The sequence below is a fragment of the Hippocampus bargibanti genome, linkage group LG01 (assembly GCF_051943395.1).
Source record: "Hippocampus bargibanti isolate YZ-2025 linkage group LG01, ASM5194339v1, whole genome shotgun sequence".
Taxonomy (NCBI): domain Eukaryota; kingdom Metazoa; phylum Chordata; class Actinopteri; order Syngnathiformes; family Syngnathidae; genus Hippocampus; species Hippocampus bargibanti.
The window spans coordinates 22,453,493-22,472,145 of NC_142734.1; the positions used below are offsets into that span (position 1 = coordinate 22,453,493).

Below are 18,653 nucleotides of genomic sequence, written 5' to 3' on the forward strand. Positions count from 1 at the left end.
TGCCTTTTTTCTGTAAAGAACCTGGGAAGGGTTATTTGGTTATTTGTGGCTTTCTGGAAAACAATTTTTTAAGCTCCACTACGATCGTCACACTTTTTCTGTTACAAACTGACACCGGCCCCCCATCACAGAAGGAAAAAGTTATGTGGCCCTCACAGGAAAAGGTTTGGGGACTCCTGTTTTATGGGGACATAGGAACGGATTATTCTCATTTTAATGGTTTCTTATGGGAAATAAATATTTGGAAGACACACTTTTCGCCTTACGAAGATTAAATTCGCAAGAATATAATCCATCAAGCCATCAACTACCATCACAAAGGTCAATAAAACCACTTGATTATCCAGTACAGTTTATTTCTTTAATTACAATACCATAGCACATTTATTAGACATAAAATAAAGTATATTTTGTGTAGTTATTTCATAGAAAATTATGTTTTATGGGGACATGGGAATGGATTATTTTCATTTTAATGGTTTCTTATGGGAAATAAATGTTTGGAAGACCCACTTTCCGCCTTACACACACTTTCTGGGAACCAATTACGTTCGTAAACTGAGGTATCATTGTAGTATATTTTTTTCTTTTTGTGTGGTGTGCTGTCACATCCTCACAACGGCACCACACTGATGATGAAGAAGATGGAGATTAAAGGAAAAAGCATGAGCAGAAATGCTGTTTCCGCTGATGACGAGAATGACGAGGAAGCGTCACTCGTCAGCTCTGGGTGAGATATTTGGATGATTGGCCACCCGACGGCTCGCCTTCTTGTTTCTTCTTGTCCTCCTTTCCGATCTTCCTCTTTCCTCATGGCTGCTTTCCGCTGGGTCGGAGTGGATGTCATGTGTTGCTCTGTTGTTGTCAGAGAAACAACACCAGCATCCTCAGTCTCCTCTGTCGTCTCCTCCGTCTCCTCCTCTTCCTCACCTGACAGGAATTGAGGTTCGAAAGTCTTGTTATCAGGATGAAGATTGGGGGTCAATACAGATGCTCACCAATTTACGAACGAGATACGTTCCGGAGGGTCATCCGTAAGATCCGTATGCTTCAGTGCCATATTTTGTATGGAATGGACATTAAATTAACATTAAATTTGCCAGAGTATAATCTTGGCATACAAACTAGTTTTCGGGAAACACACAGAGCGCCACAATGGCTGGCGGACGAGTTTTCGGCGGAAGAACACCAAACCACACGGTCGAATTGCGCTACGGTGGGTGGCAGACTATTATTGATTATCGAGTGGAGTACTTTTGCAATTATGAGATTGAAAAATACCCTACCACAGGCTAGTATTCAGCCAAAGAGAACACAAAAGGAAATGACGTTCGGGCAGAAGAAGGAGAAGTGTGCGTTTGTGTGACTTAGCGTCCCAGTACCAGTACGCTAAGTCGACCATTGCTACGATCCTTAAGAACAAGGAAGTTATCAAGCGTGTGTTGTCTAAACCAGTGATTTTCACTATGCCGCAGCACACTAGTGTGCCGTGAGCGATCGTCAGGTGTGCCGTGAGAAACTATCCAATGCCTCTTTTTGAAATTTAAAATTTTACAAACATTTTTAATCATTTTCTGCCAATATTATGTCATTGTCCTCTGTCTGTGCTGAAAAGACTGGGAGGGTAATTTTATATTAGTCCGTGTGGGAACATGTCGATGACTGCCTCTTTCCTGCGAGATGGTTCGTGATGTGCCGCAAAAAAATTCCAACGCAAAAACATGTCCTCCTTCAAAAAAGGTTGAAAAACACTGGTCTAAGCAACGGTCTCAAGCAATAGAAGAGGTTGTAAAACTTCTGTAGATTTGAATGAACAGCTAGCAGGGGACTGTGTGAGATAGGGTCTTATCACGTAGAAAGCACGGCCACTTTACTCGCATATCATCAAGAGGCAACGACATCAACAACCATCACAAAGGTCGATTAAGGACTTGATTATACAGTAGAGTTTATTTCTTTCATTACGATACAATAGCACATTTATTATATATAAAATAAGGTCTATTTGTGTAATTTTAAGGCTTATTTAGTCTTCTTTTCCTTTCGGCTTTTCCCCTCAGGGGTCGCCACAGCGAATCAATGTGATCTATATATCACGGTTTTGTGCATCCTCTTCTCTCACACCAGCTACCTTCATGTCTTCTTTGACCACATCCATAAACCTCCTCTTCGGTCTTCCTCTCGGTCTCCTGCCTGGCAGTTCAAGGCTCAGCATCCTTTTCCCGATATAGTCACTCTCTCTCCTCTGGACATGTCCAAACCATCTCAGTCTGGCCTCTCTGACTTTCTCTCCAAAGCCTCTAATATGAGTTGTCCCTCTAATGTACTCATTCCTGATCCTATCCAACCTGGTCCTTCCCAAAGAAAACCTCTACATCCAGCTCTGCTTCCTGTCTTTTCTTCAGTGGCACTGTCTCCAGTCCAAACATCATGGCTGGTCTCACCACTGTTTTATACACTTTTCCTTTCATCCTAGCTGAAACCCTTCTATCACACATCACACCTGACATTTTTCTCTAGCCGCTCCAGCCTGCCTGGACATGCTTCTTCACCTCTTTTCCACACTCTCCATTGCTCTGGACAGTTGATACATGTCTTGCAGCACTCCTCTGAAATACTTTTCCGTCACTCCACACTTCCTCATGCAATGCCATAGCTCTTCTCTGGGCACCCTGTCATACGCTTTCTCCAGATCTACAAAGACACAATGCAATTCCTTCTGACCTTCTCTGTACCTCTCTGTCAGCATTTTTAAAGCAAACACTGCATCTGTTGTACTCTTTTTTGGCATGAAGCCATTCTGCTGCTCACAAATGTTCACTTCTGCTCCTAGTCTAGCTTCAATTACTCTTTCCCAGAGTTTCATTGTATGGCTCATCAACTTTATTCCTCTGTAGTTAGTACAACTCTACACATCTCCTTTGTTCTAAAAAATGGGCATGAGTACACTTTGTCTCCATTCTTCAGGCATCTGTTCACCTTAATCACCCGAACCTGCTGCAGGTCCTTACCATCTTTGTCTCTCTGTCTCGCCAGCCTGTAAAGATCAGTCTCGCCTCCCTTGCTGTCCAGCCGAGCATACAAGTCACCATAGGCGTCTAGTTTGGCCTTTGCCACCTTTACTTTAACCGTGCGCTGCATCTCCTTGTACTGCTGTCTACTCTCGTCCGTCCTCTCAATGTCCCACTTCTTCTTTGCTAACCTCTTTCTCTGTATCTCACCTGCACCTCCCCAATCCACCACCAAGTCTCCTTATCTACCTTTCTCCCACTCGATACACCAAGTACTTTCCGACCTGTGTCTCTGATTATGTTTGCTGTAGTTTGCCAGTCATCTGGAAGGACCTCTTGCCCACCCAGTGCTTGTCTTACCTCCTTCCTAAATGTCATGCAACACTCGTCCCTTTTCAACTTCCACCATTTTGTCCTCACTTCAGCCTTTGGTTTCTTCATCTTCCTCACTACCAGCGTCATCCTACACATCACCAACCTATGCTGTCTGGCTACACTCTCACCAACCACTACTTTGCAGTCACTGATTTCCTTTAGATGGCGCCGTTGACACAAAATGTAGTCTACCTGTTTACTTCTCCCTCCACTCTTATAGGTCTCTTCTGAAAGAAAGTATTCACAATAGCCATTTCCATTCTCTTAGCAAAGTCAACCACCATTTGTCCTTCAGCGTTCCTCATCTGGAGTCCAAACCTGCCCATTACCTCCTCATCATCTTTGTTTCCTGCGCCAACATGTCCAGTTAAGTCTCCACCAATTACAACCCTCTCACTTCTCAGGATGTCCTGTATGACTTCATCAAAGTCCAACCAAAATTTCTCCATCACATCCTACTTGTGGGGCATACCCACAAACAACATTGAACATCACACCTTCATTTTCTAGCTTCAAACTCATCATTCTATCTGATACTCTTTTTACTTCTAAGACATTCCTAACAAACTCCTCTTTTAAGATAACCCCAACTCCATTTCTCTTTCTGTCTTCACCATGATAGAACAAATTAAACCCTGACCCTAAGCTTCTAGCCTTGCTCCCTTTCCACCTGGTCTCCTGGACACACAGTATGTCTACCTTCCTTCTCTGCATCATGTCAACCAGCTCTGTACCTTTACCTGTCATTGTTCCTACATTCAAAGTTCCTACTCTTAGTTCTATACTCTTGGCATTCCATTTCTCTCTTTTCCTCCAGGCACACCTCCTCTCCTTCTTCGACCAACAGTAGTCCATTTTCCACTGGCACCCTGAAGGTCAACAGTACCAATGGCGGCCGTTGTTAACCCGGGCCTCGACCGATCCGGTATGCGATTCAGAGGTTTGATTCGTATATTTGTTTTGGCAATTTTTTTTACGTCGGATGCCCTTCCTGACACAACCCTCTGTATTTATCCAGGCTTGGGACCGGCACAATAAGACAATGGCTTGTGCCCCCTTGTGGCTACATTTTAAGGCATTTTCTACATTTAGTAGAAATTTATATTTTATAGGAACAAGGGAACAGATTCTTCTCATCTTTAATGATTTCTTATGGGAAATAAATATTCAGAAGACAAACTTTTGGCCTTACACACACTTTCTGGGAAACAATTAAGTTCGTAAGCTGAGGTATCACTGTATGTTTAACGCTCGTATACGTAACCTGTATTGGTTTGTACAGAAAAATAAACATTTCATAAAATACAGTAAAGTCTCGTTATATCGATATCGGATATATCGATAGTCCCGGTTATATCGATACTATTTCTATGCACGCACGGAGAAAATTACATGCAAACAGGGTCGGATATATCGATAGTCCCGGTCATATCGATATTTTTTCGGACTCCCTTGAATATCGATATAACGAGACTTTACTGTATATGCTCTATCAAGATATGTACAACTGGAGAGAATACTACGTTACGACAAAAATTTTCGTATGTGTTACAACTAGTTATATGCTCATCCTAAAAACATCCCATGTTATTTTATTTGTACTTATTCGTTTCGATTAGTCTATATATGTATGTAGTTTAGCTATTTGTATATGCTAGTTTAGTACACATGTACTTAGCTCAGTTAAAACCTTAAGCTATCATGTTTCAGTCTAATATAAATATTCATGATTGTATCTAGCAGATGATAGGTCCTTTCCAAAGCGACATCACTCCTGTTGTCTATCTCTGCTTGAGACGCACTCTCCCTCTTGCTCTTCTCTCTCTCTTTGACTGTCTTCCCTCTCCCGTCAAGAACATTCTCTAGCTGCCTGATAAATAAATATTCTTTTTATACATCACCTTGCTTCCTGCTGATTGAATATTTAGACCAGTGGTCACCAAACTACGGCCCGCGGGCCGTATCCGACCCGTCGGCACATTTGGCCCCTAAACAATACCAGAGATGCTATCAGATTTTATTCCTATTTGGCCTCCAGAAAAATACAAAATCATTTTACAAGTCATAGGTCGGTTTTCGATCATTATCTGTTCCTATTTTAATCAATGTAATCAATGTATGTTATAATCGTGATTAAACAATACAAACACGCCTGCTCACAATAGAACGCTAAGGGAGTCGGTCACAATGCGACGCGACACAAGAAAGTGACGCATGAGGAAGTGGAGGGGAGTCCGGTGGCACATTCAGGTGCGCTCAGTTTGTCGCTCTATTTCAGGGGTGCGATCTAACGGTCGATCGCAGAGGTAGTACTGGTCGATCGCAGCGTGACATTTGTCAGCCTATCAAACGTCCCGTCACTTGATTGACATACAGGGCAACCATTCAGATGACAACTGAATTTTTACCTTTAGGTCGCCGTGCATGCATAAACAACGGCGCTAAACGCAGCAAAATTTACAAGCTAGTCAGCGAATTGCCTCAGATTTTAAGCCCTTGCTAAAACATATGGTGATCAAAATGAGTGAGAAACCTGGATCAAGTAAGGGGGCAAAACATATTACTTTCATACGGAATGGGAAAATGTGGAGTGGCATTTTCGGACTGTTTATGGAAAATACGACATTGACTTCCCGCCGAAAAGCCAGCTGAGAAAGAGAACTGTGGATGAACTAAAATCCCAGTTGTCCGGACAGCAGTCATTTTTCACTCAACATACTTCAAAAGTGAAAGCCGCCACCGAAGCATCGTTCCCCGTGAGTCACGTCATCGTTAAAAATAAGTCCTTCCAAGAAGGAAGAATGGTAAAAGAAGCATTCGTTGAATCAGCTGACTCCTTGTTCAGAGAATTTAAAAAATAAGGCAGAGATATTATCTTCAATCAAAGCTCTGCAACTGTCAAGACATACAGTTCCACGGCGCTGTGAAGCCACGGCTGAGGATTTAACCCAGCAAATGTGGAAAGACATCTGAGATTGTGAGTGTTCTCACTGCTGAAGTCCAGGGCTCATGGACAGTTCTGTAACTTACTCACAAAGTACCCCAACATGAGGAAATGTGCTACCTCCTTGACTGCATTATTCGGCTCCACTTATTTATGTGAGTCAGCCTTTTCCTACATGAAGATCATGAAGTCCAAATACCGTTCCACCATGACTGATGAACATTTGGAAATGTGCTTGAGGCTGGCTGTCAGCAGCTACTGTACGGACTATGCCTCCCTGGCTGATTCAATTCAGTGCAAGTCATCAAAGTAAACTCAGGTAATTACAAAAAATGTTAATAGTTAGTTATTAATAATAACTTTAATTTCTAAGCGCCTTTCAAAACTCTCAAGTTATGTATATGTAGTTATTATGTGTGTTGTGCAATATTGGCTTATTCGGTTATGCAAGGTACATCAACATACATTGTACATACAAAGAATCCTTAAAACATTTGAAAATAATTATGTTTTGCATTTTTGTCGTGGGTAGATCATTTTGACTTGGTTGTTTTTCTAAGTAGCTCGTATGCTGAAAAAGTGTGAGCTCTATTTTGGTCCCAGACCCGTTTTCTCTTTAAACCTCCCTGTCAAAGAGTGAACGGAATAATGGCGAAAAGGTTAGGTAAGAGAAAAATTGATTCAGAATGCAGTGTATTTAACCTGCAGTGCAGTACAAAAGGATTGTCAGGAAGGAACACAAGAACTTTAAGAAACTGCTTATATGTGTCAGAGAGATTCTGCTCTGACAACTGAGCTAAACTTTTATCTGTTAAGATTTTGCATGGCACAACAGAAAGTTAATGTTCCATGGCTTTTTTCAATGAAGAACCCAGAGAGTTATTTAGTTATTATTTATTTCATAAATAGTGTTATTTATTTCCTGATTTATTTTCTGTGAATAACTCAGAAAAGGTTATTTAGTTATTATTTATTTCATTAATAGTGTTATTATTTGTTTCCTGACTTTTTTCTGTAAAGAACCTGGAAAGTGGTTTTGGTTATGTGTGGCTTTCTGGAAAACTATTTTTTTTAAGCTCCCCTACGATCGTCACACTTTTTCTGTTACAAACTGACACCGGAAAAGTTATGTGGCCCTCACAGGAAAAAGTTTGGGGACCCCTGATTTAGACCAACACAAATCTCACCTAACAGTGGAGCAGAAACCTGCCTGTCAGACGCAGTCTGGAGAAGAAAGAGGGGGGGATTTTTTCCCCGCATATATATATATATATATATATATATATATATATATATATATATATATATATATATATATATATATATATATATATATATATATATATATATATATATGATTGGATTGGATTGGATTGGATTGGATTTGCCTTTATTAGTCTCACAGTGGAGAAATTTACATTTCACAGCAGCAAAGTGATGAAAGGAATGAAAGTAGAAAAAAGAAATACATGAGCTGCTGGAAAGGCAGCCACTCTCGTGGCGCCGTCTTGAAGTCAAAAGAACAACAACAAAAACTAAATAAATAATATGACAACACAAAGACAACATGACAAAACAAAGACACAGAGAGTCATTCATTCTTATATATATATATATATATATATATATATATATATATATATATATATATATATATATATATATATATATATATATATATATATATATATATATATATATATATATATATATATATTTTCCCCGCATATATATATATATATATATATATATTTTCCCCGCATATATATATATATATATATATATATATATATATATATATATATATATATATATATATATATATATATATATATATATGATTGGATTGGATTGGATTTGCCTTTATTAGTCTCACAGTGGAGATTTGTCAGGATTGTCAGGAAGGAACACAAGAACTTATATATATATATATATATATATATATATATATATATATATATATATATATATATATATATATATATATATATATATATATATATATATATATATATATAATAGATTTAAGCAGGGCGGCCCGGTAGTCCCAGCGGCTTCACAGTGCAGAGGTCGCCGGTTCGTGTCCCGGTCCGGCCTCCCTGTGTGGAGTTTGCATGTTCTCCCAGGGAACCGCGTGGGTTTTTCTCCGGGTCCTCCGGTTTCCTCCCTCACTCCACTCATGGCAGGCAGATTGACCACTCCAAATTGTCCCTAGGTGTGAATGTGAGAGTGACTGTTGTACGTATTTGTGTGCCCTGCGATTGGCTGGCAACCAATTCAGGGTGTCCCCCGCCTTGTGCCCGAAGACAGCAGAGATAGGCTCCAGCACCCCCCGCGGCCCTAATGAGGAATAAGCGGAACGGAAAATGGATGGATGGATAGATTTAAGCATACGATAGATTGATTGAAATATGCATAAAGATTTCCTGGCCAGAATTTTTTTTTTGTCCAACTGATTGAAAATTCTCAGAGACACCTGTGACTGTTTATAATAAGTTAAGTTCAAGGAGGAACTCGAGTTCTAATTGTCATGGAGGACGAATAGTTATTCCGGGGAGCCTTTGATTTTTTTTGAATCAAGGAGCTAGAGAGTTGGTTTGCATTGCATTGCATTCAGCCCAAGACTGATTAGGATATGATTTCTAATTAGCATAAAAAAGCAGCCGCAGCTGTGGATTAGTCAAAGCGAAGAATGTATTTTTTTTTATTCTTCTCTTGTATGCTCATAAAACAGACAAATAAGTCTGATAACTAGCCTCAGGCAGACAAAGGGCAGAACAGGAGGGGGTTGATTTTTACGACTAGCCAAAAGAGCAGGGGGCCTGGGTCACTGGACCTCTTGGAGCTTGAGCTGCGCGTGCGCCTGTGTGTGTGTGTGTGTGCATGTATGTGTGTGTATGCGTGTACATGTGTGTGAGTGTGTTTCTGCCTGCCCAGCAGCTTGGAGGAGCAATAAATCAGGTGGGGGCTGCCTTACAATACTGAATATATGATTACAAAATTTCCTGACACTGAGATTTATTGTGAAAGGTCGATGCAAAATTATGGATTGCGCTCTGAATGTTGAATCTTTGAAGGAAACCTGGCTACGCTTAAAAATTAAAGGATCATTTGCAGATGGCAGATCTGTGGAAAAAAATTCGAGCAGAACTTTCTGCTTGCGAGAAATGGTTAGAAAAAAATGAGAAAGCTATGATTGCAGCTATGTCTTCAAAGATGGACGCTGAGGATGAGACTCCTCCGCTTGCAAAGACAAAGAAGTACCACGTGGCCTTGCAATCGGGGGCAGGTTGTGCTGTGGGGACATTGAGCCTGGGGGTCAGGGGTTAGAGGGGGATTTATGCACAGATCCCTTCTCCCCTTGCGGCTTCTCTCTCTACTCCCCCTTCCCTCCACCCTTCGCAGCTTGTCGTGGAAGATCAGATGTGCTTTTCCAAAAGGAGAAAAGTGGAGCACTCATGTCTCCTGCTGGGGGGAATCAGTCATTACCCCAAAATTCTTTTCACAGGACTTTTCACAGGACTTTTCACTGACTTTAAACATCCTGAGACTTCTCAAATTCTTTTGTACGTTGACGACATCTTATATTGCCTCACCGACTGAAGACAAAAACAAGACTGTATCAATCGCTTTGTTCCAATATCTAGAGAGTACGGGTAACAAAGCGTCTTTGGAAAAGTTACAGTTTTGCCAAAAAGAAGTTGTATTCCTAGGACATCTTTTGTCAGGGCAGGGACGAGGACTAACGACAAAAAGGAAACAGGCAATTTTGCAGGTCCCTAGGCCAAAGACAAAGAAACAGATTATGACATTTCTAGGACTATGCAATTACTGCAGGACTTGGATTCCGCATTATGCACAAATCACCCAACCCTTATTGAAACTCATATACCAACACAAAATGTCACTGAAAGACTCTATTCAGTGGACTGAAGAAGGCGACAAAGCCTTCACAGAATTGAAAGATCTGATAGCTAACACAAGAGTTTTGGCTCTCCCTGACTATGACAAACCTTTTATCAAACAGTCGACTGCAAAGACAAATACATGACTTCTGTCCTACTACAAAAAACATGGAGAAAAACTGAGACCAGTTGCATTTTATTATAAAAGATATGATCCGGTAGCTGCAGCGCTTCCAGCGTGTGTTAGAGCGGGGTGTGCTGCAGCGTTACCAGTTCAGTCGTCAGCTGAACATGTACTTTTTAATTCCACAACTCTGATGGTCCCACATTCAGTTGACTTACTGATTACAGGGACGAAAATGACTTTCTTGTCACCAGCACGACACCTGTCTGTCATGACACCCTGCTGGAACAACCACACAGTTGAGAGGTGCAAGAGCATTAACCCGTCGACACTTGTACCTGTTGACGGAGAACCACATTCATGCGTTGACAGAATAAACGAGAACTGCAAGCCACGACCGGACTTGAAAGACACAGCAGTATCCACCTGTACGTTGACGGCTCTGCATCTAAGTCGGATGCAGGGGGTAACCGGGTGGGTTATGCCGTTGTGACAGACATCAAAACTATAGCTGACGGTTCATTACCAACCACTTATTCAGCACAAGCGGCAGAAATTGTTGCATTGACTGAAGCATGCAAATGGGAAAAAGGAGAGACAGTGACAATATTTACAGACAGCCAATATGCGTTTTCCACACTTTACTGCTTTGCAGCGCAATGGCAGCGTAGAGGGATGACTACATCGACAGGGAAGCCGGTTGAACATGCTGATTCATTAAGAGGGTTGTTCCTTCCAGAGAACGTGGCTGTATGCAAATGTGCAGCCCACACGAAGGCTAAAGACAGGATTAGTTTAGGCAACGCTAGAGCAGATGCCGCCGAAAAGAAGGCTGCTCTTACCACTCTCAATCATATGAGTTTAGAGTCGCATGAACTGATACCCACATAAGTTTTAAAAGATATGCAAGCGTTCGCCACGAAATCTGAAAAAGATCTGTGGTTGGCCGATGGTGCTAAACTTGTTGACGGGCTGTATAAAATCGACGATAAGCCATGTTAACCGAGAAACATGTTCCCTATGGTTGCTCGTTTAAGTCATGGTAGGTTACATGTATCAACACGTGGGATGGTGTTTATAGCAGGAAAGACATTCCATTTAGGCAAAGGTTTCAACTTATATGCAAAACCTTTTGTTGAAGTTGTTTAATATGCTGTAAACACAACCCACAAAGTAACATACGACCAAAAAGAGGAAAAATTCCACAGGGGTCACACCCCTTTGAAGTGATCCATATGAATTTCATCGAACTAAGCACAAGTGTTTCTTATAAATATTGTTTAGTGCTAATTGATTCGTTTACCAAATGGGTAGAGATTGTGCCTTCCAAAAACTCTGATGCATTAACAGTAGCGAAAGCATTATGCAAACATTATTCCAGAACACGTTATACCGAGAATAATTTGGAGTGATAATGGGCCGCATTTCGTTAACGATGTAATTACCCAAATTTCCAAGCACTTAGGTATTACACTAAAAAAACCACTGCGCATATGGACGCACAGGAATAGTTGAACGAACGAATGAGACAATTAAAAATAGACTCAGAAAAACTATGGAAACAACAGGAAAACCATGACCGGAATGTCTGTTTTTGGTGAAATTATATATGAGAATAACACCCACTAATAACGGCTTAACACCATTCGAAATATTGCATGGCAGACCAATGGTCTGCCATGCAATATTTCTGTCTGAGACCATTCATCTTCCCATTGTGGGAAGGTGAGCTCTGGGAAGAAAATGAATCAGATACAGGTACAGGAGTACATTCCACATATGTACTGCCGCAGTCCTCTTTGCTCACTTCACAGGAGAGGATAAGACCAAGAGACGAGGTCCTGATCAAGACGATCAAGAGAAAGACGTGGTCGGCGCCGAAGTGGTGAATTTTCAGTGGCAGCTCATTCCAGAGAAACGGAAAAGTCTCCATCCTCTCGGACCCTCCGATTAGTTCTTGGTACTTCTAGGTGTCAGGAAGGTCTGTATGGATGGATGAGCTTGGAGAGGCCATTTCAAGATTTGAAGACAAACAAGAAGATCTTGAAAAGAACGGTAAAATGTATCAGGAGCCAGTGAAGGGTTGCCAGAGTAGGAGTTACAGAATGTGCTCCCTCTTACGAGTACACGTCAAAAGGTGTGTAGGGGTGGATGAGCTTGAGGAGGTAAGGAGGAGTGAGGCCATTTAAAGATTTGAAAACAAATTAGGACCTTGACAAGAACTCTAAAATGTATCAGAACTCCTGATACATTTTAGAGTTTCATAGTAAATATTACTATTTCAGATTCAGGAGCCAGTGAAGGGTTGACAGAGTAGGAGTTATGCTATGTGCTCCCTCTGACGAGTACCATTCAAAAGGTGTGTAGAGGTGGATGAGCTCCAAGAGGTAAGGAGGAGCCAGGCCATTTCAAGATTTAAATACAAATAAGATCTAGAAAAGAACTCTAAAATGTATAGCAGGCACCAAGTCATTAGTTGCCATGACAACAAAAGCATCATTTATTTGGGCTTATCAAAGTCAAAGCCAGCTTTATTGTCAAATATTGTAATATGCATGACATACAGCACATATGAAACGACTGTCCACGCGTGCAAGGCACTTAAATTGTGGTTAAAAAAGATAGACAATTGACAACAGACAATACATGTAATATGTGAATGTAAAGTGAGCTAGTGTTGTATGTAAAGTGACATAGTGTAGTAATGCAAAAACAAAAAAAGGTTGAAGTTAGGTCTTGCAGAAAAAATAGAGTTCAGGATGATAGTACAGCATGTAGCGTGTACTCAGAGTTGGGTGAATGTGGCAGTGGGAAGGGGCAGGGGGGGCAGGGCTGGGAGGGAGTTGAGTCTCCTGACAGCTTTTGGTAGAAACTGTCCTTTTGTAAAGGTGATTAATGTTTCTATGTGAACCTTCATGTCTGTTTTGTTTTCTACAATATCCTCCTCAATACTTCATTTGGAATATTTTGTCATGGATCAGTACCGATTCCTTGTTTCGATGTGCGAAGGGAAACCGCAAGAGACAAAACGAGAGAAATTGCGTGAGAGAACGACAGTCTATTCAACGTTATTACGATTTGGCTACTTTTGGTTTACATAGAGATTTTGGAAATTGTCCATTTTTATATTCAAAATTATTTACGATTTTGACTATTATGATTATTACAGTGAGACCTCATCTTATGAACTTAATTGGTTCCTAGAAAGTGTGTCCAGTGAAAAGTGTGTATTCCAAACATTAATTTCACATAAGAAACCATTAAAATGAGAATAATCCGTTTCCAGATCCCCATAAAACATCATTTTCTATGAAATAAGCATTAAAACTACACAAAATATACCTTAATTTATGTATAATAAATACAGTGTTTGAAATAATGTCTGCCCGGACGCCCAGGGCATACAACTTTTACATCAGCCGTACAACTTTCAAAACGTCTCGACCCAGGTGGCCGACAACTTCTTCAATATTTTTTTTTCAAATCAAACGTTTGTTTTATTCAATAAAACAAAAGCTACAAGCAAACCGCTACAAGCAAACCGCTACAAGCAAACCACTACAAGCCACATGGACTCCTCTTTCTGAGCGGCTTTCAAAACTGTCAAGTACACTTTACAGTCATGGTGTAGTCCGAAGCACAAAACAGGCTTCTGATTGGCTGCCGTGCTGAGTATGCAAAAACGAGCGTTCGTTTGGCAATTTGTATACTCGGCACGGCAGCCAATCAGAAGCCTGTTTCGTGCTTCGGACTATACCGTGACTGTAAAGTGTACTTGAGAGTCTTGAAAGCCGCTTAGAAAGAGGATTGCACGTGGCTTTGAGCAGACAATGCAACAATTGCATTGTGCACCATGACGATAAACAACAACTGCAACAAAATCTTCAGCAAGGGAGCATTTTCGGTAGGTACTTCCTTAATTAAAAAAAATCTGTTATACTTCACAACAATGTTTTTTTTTTTGCAATTAGTCGTCTTATTCTGTTTCAAGTTGTGAAAAACGGGGCAGGCAACTTTATGGCCGGGCAGGCAACTTTTCAGGGTTGTCTGCCCGGGTGTCCGCTAACTTTTTGTCATGACTTTCAGACACTGTTAAATGTGCTATTGTATTGTAATGAAATAAATAAAATGTACTATATAATAAAACTCTTTTTTATTTGAGTTACTTGCGGGTATTATTATTATTATTATTATTATTATTATTATTATTATCACAAGGTGCACACAGTACGTTATTCATTTACTCATTTATTGTATGTCTTGTTGACCATATTGTAGTCATGTCGATTGTTGTTTTAAATGTAGTATTTTAGTTTTTTTGGACATCAATTATGAGGCGTCACCAATGACCAGGGATAGTTACAGAGCCAGTGAAGCAATGCCAGAGTAGGAGTTGCATGCTCCCTCTTACAAGTAGCAGTCAAGAGGCCAGCAGCAGCATTCTGGACCAGCTAGAGACGCAAATTTCCCCATTGTGGGACTATTAAAGGCTTTCTGATTCTGATTGGCTGACTCCAAAGTCAAGCGCTTGACAGTCATGGAGTCGAAATGTGACTACAAAGGTACGAAGGACTGCTTCAAGGTGTTCATGAGAAAGGTGAGGGTCAGAGTCAGACGGGGGTTCTTACTAGTTCTGCTGGTTCTGGTGGTGACATCTCCTTCGTGGCATGACTCCACCTTTGTGGGAGGAAGAAGAAACATAGGCTGTTCCTCTTCTTCCTCCTCTCCACCCTCACCCTCGTTGTCGTCCATGTCGGGAACTACAAAGCAGCCACCAAATTAACATGTTATTGGCTTTCACTGTCATTTTGTTTTCAGTGACGAAAGATGACATCGCTGACACATTTCACCAAGCAAGTTTCCAACATCATCAGATAAATATTACAGAAATAAAAATATATTATCATTATAAATACAGTGATACCTCGGCTTACGAACGCTTTAGCTCACGAACTTTTTGCATTATAAACATTAAATTCGCAAGCATATAGTCTTGGCAGACAAACTAGTTTTCAGCAGACGAATAAAACCACACGGAGCGCCACAGTGGCTGGCAGACTAGTTTTTGGCGGATGGACACCAAACCAATTGGTCCAATTGGCTAGCGGACTAGTTTTCCATTCCACATTCCTTTGAGTGCAGACATGGTTTATTATCGAGTGGAGTATTTTTGCTATTATGAGACTGAAAAAGACCCCACAAAAAAAAAAAACACCAAGGAGGTATGCGTTTGTATTGGATTGGATTTGATTTGCCTTTATTAGTCTCGCAGTTTGTGTGACTTAGCGTCCCAGTACCAGGACGCTAAGTCGACCATTGCCACGTGTGTCTAAGGGTGTTTCTGTGTGGTCTAAGCAACGGTCTCAGGCAATAGAGGAGGTTGAAAAACTTCTGTTGATTTGGATGAACGAAAAGCAGTTAGCAGGGTACAGTGTGAGTGAGGTTATTATCGCCCAGAAAGCACGGCAACTTCACAAGAATATCATCAAGAGGCAAGGACATCAACGACCATCACAAAGGTGATTATATACAGGCCAGCGTATTTCTTGAATTACAATACAATAGCACATTTATTATACAAAAAATAAGGTATATTTTGTGTGGTTTTAAGGCTTATTTAGCAGAAAATTGTGTTTTATGGGGAGCTGGGAACGGATTATTCTCATTTTTAATGGTTTCCCATGGGCAATTAATGTTTGGAAGAAACACATTTTGCCGTACACACACTTTCTGGGAAACAATTAAGTTCGTAAACTGAGGTATCACTGTATGAAGTAACCGTGTCTTTTTGAAATGCTACACATAATGGTCAAATACTGTAATATTGAATTTACCACAGTTAAAAATGTGCTACCGTAGGCACCATAATCTGCTTTCTAATCAGATAATGATAATAATCAGATATCAGATAATCAGATCAGATAATCAGATAATAGTGTGTAATGCCGTGGCATTATTCATTGTGCAATATAATCCAATCAAGTTGTACTTAACCTATTCACTGCCATTCCCGAATTTATTCAGTAATTAAAAGTATGACGTGGAACGCCGATCCCTGTTCAGGTTTTGTTTTTCCTTGCGAGGGTCCCGATAAACCGCTGGTCAAGCCTCTGGCAATGTTTTTCCCTTCCACAAGAAGGCAGCATTTGTCTGCATCTGTACAGCTTCACTTATTTATTTCAAGCTCATATAACTCCAGTCCCATATCATTTCAGAATTAACCCTTTTTTTCTTCTGTGTAAGATCTGAGTGGTACAGGGGTGGTCCATCGATGAAAAGGTTTCTTCAGCCGTCATCTGTACTTCTTTCAAGACGTTTCGCTTCTCATCCGAGAAGCTTCGTCAGCGAACTAAAATTCGCTGGTAGTTCTGGCCCAATATAAATATCTCTACTGTCCAGAGGCGGCGGTGCCAGACCTCCGCTTTGATAGGTCCCTGCTCTAAGGTTGGCGGGAGAAGAGGACTATTCCCTGAGGCTACACTGATTACTTCTTTTGTCCTGACTGCTTATGGTCTATGAGTGGCCCTGATTGTCCCATTCGCCCTGGTATCATCAGCATGATTAAGCCTACATGGTAACGATCTAAGAAGTCTGTTGTAAGCACGATTCAAATTAAACCTCACACCACCACCATGGCGATTGAGTGAAGGTATATATATATATATATATATATATATATATATATATATATATATATATATATATATATATATATATATATATATATATATATACAGTAAAGTCTCGTTATATCGATATCGGATATATCGATAGTCCCGGTTATATCGATAATTTTTCGGACTCCCTTGAATATCGATATAACGAGATTTATATATATATATATATATATATATATATATATATATACAGTAAAGTCTCGTTATATCGATATCGGATATATCGATAGTCCCGGTTATATCGATACTATTTCTATGCACGCACGGAGAAAATTACATGCAAACACAGGGTCGGATATATCGATAGTCCCGGTTATATCGATATTTTTTCGGACTCCCTTGAATATCGATATAACGAGACTTTACTGTATATATATATATATATATATATATATATATATATATATATATATATATATATATATATATATATATATATATATATATATATATAAATCTCTCTCTCTCTCTCCTCGTCTCACCCACCATGGGTGGTGTCTGTCCCCATTTCAGCTCGGGTCCTCTACCAGAGGCCAGGAAGCTTGAGGGTTCTGCGCAGTATCCGTGCTGTTCCCAGCACTGCGCTTTTCTGGACCGAGATATCCGATGTTGTTCCCGGGATCTGTTGCAACCACTCGTCGAGTTTGGGGGTCACTGCCCCAAGTGCTCCGACCACCACAGGCACGACTGTCACCTTTACCTTCCAGGCTCTCTCCAGCTCCTCTCTGAGCCCTTGGTATTTCTCGATTTTCTCATGTTCCTTCTTTCATCACTCGGGACCGCTACATCCACAACAACGGCTTTCCTTTCCCCTTTATCTATGACCACGATATCTGGTTGGTTGGCCATTACCATCTTGTCAGTCTGTATCTGGAAGTCCCACAGGATTTTTGCTCGGTCATTCTCCACCACCTTGGGAGGTGTTTCCCATTTTGACCTTGGGGTTTCCAGTCCATACTCCGCACAGATGTTTCGGTAGACTATGCCAGCCACCTGGTTATGGCGCTCCATGTAGGCTTTCCCTGCCAGCATCTTACACCCTGCAGTTACGTGTTGGATTGTCTCAGGTGCCTCTTTGCACAACCTACACCTTGGGTCTTGTCTGGTGTGGTATATCCCTGCCTCTATGGCTTTGGTGTTCAGGGCCTGCTCTTGGGCAGCCAGGAAGAGTGCCTCTGTGCTGTCCTTTAGGCCAGCCCTCTCTAGCCACTGATAGGACTTCTTGAGATCAGCCACTTCTGCTATGGTTCGGTGGTACATCCCGTGTAGGGGCTATTCCTCCCATGATTGTCCCTCTTCCAGCACCTCATCCTCTGTTCCCCATTGACTGAGACATTCTCTGAGTACATCATCCGTTGGAGCCTTCTCTTTGATGTATTCATGGAGCTTGGATGTTTCATCCTGGACAGTGGCTCTCACACTCACTAGTCCTTCCTTACGGCTTGTGTACAGTCTCAGGGTGCTGGACTTGGGATGGAACCCTCCGTGCATGGTGAGGAGTTTTGCACGGATATATATATATATATATATATATATATATATATATATATATATATATATATATATATATATATATATATATATATATATATATATATATATATCATCTGATTTTCC

The 18,653-nt window shown here is 40.7% G+C and overlaps 1 protein-coding gene across 2 annotated transcripts in view; it reads right to left on the reverse strand.

Annotated features, from left to right (window-relative positions):
* Positions 1 to 339: 339 nt before the first annotated feature.
* LOC148903511 (peptidase inhibitor 16-like) overlaps positions 340 to 18,653 on the reverse strand; it is a 40,099-nt gene continuing 21,785 nt past the window's right edge. The window contains exons 6-7 of one of the 2 annotated variants that reach the window (XM_089003977.1): positions 14,988 to 15,119; positions 340 to 930 (exon numbers count right to left, since the gene is read on the reverse strand). In XM_089003977.1, coding sequence (XP_088860103.1) covers positions 614 to 930; positions 14,988 to 15,119 — 449 coding nt within the window. In that variant the 3' untranslated portion in view covers positions 340 to 613. Of the gene's footprint in view, positions 931 to 14,982; positions 15,120 to 18,653 lie in introns of those variants that run through there. The other variant, XR_016115935.1, reaches the window with a different exon arrangement.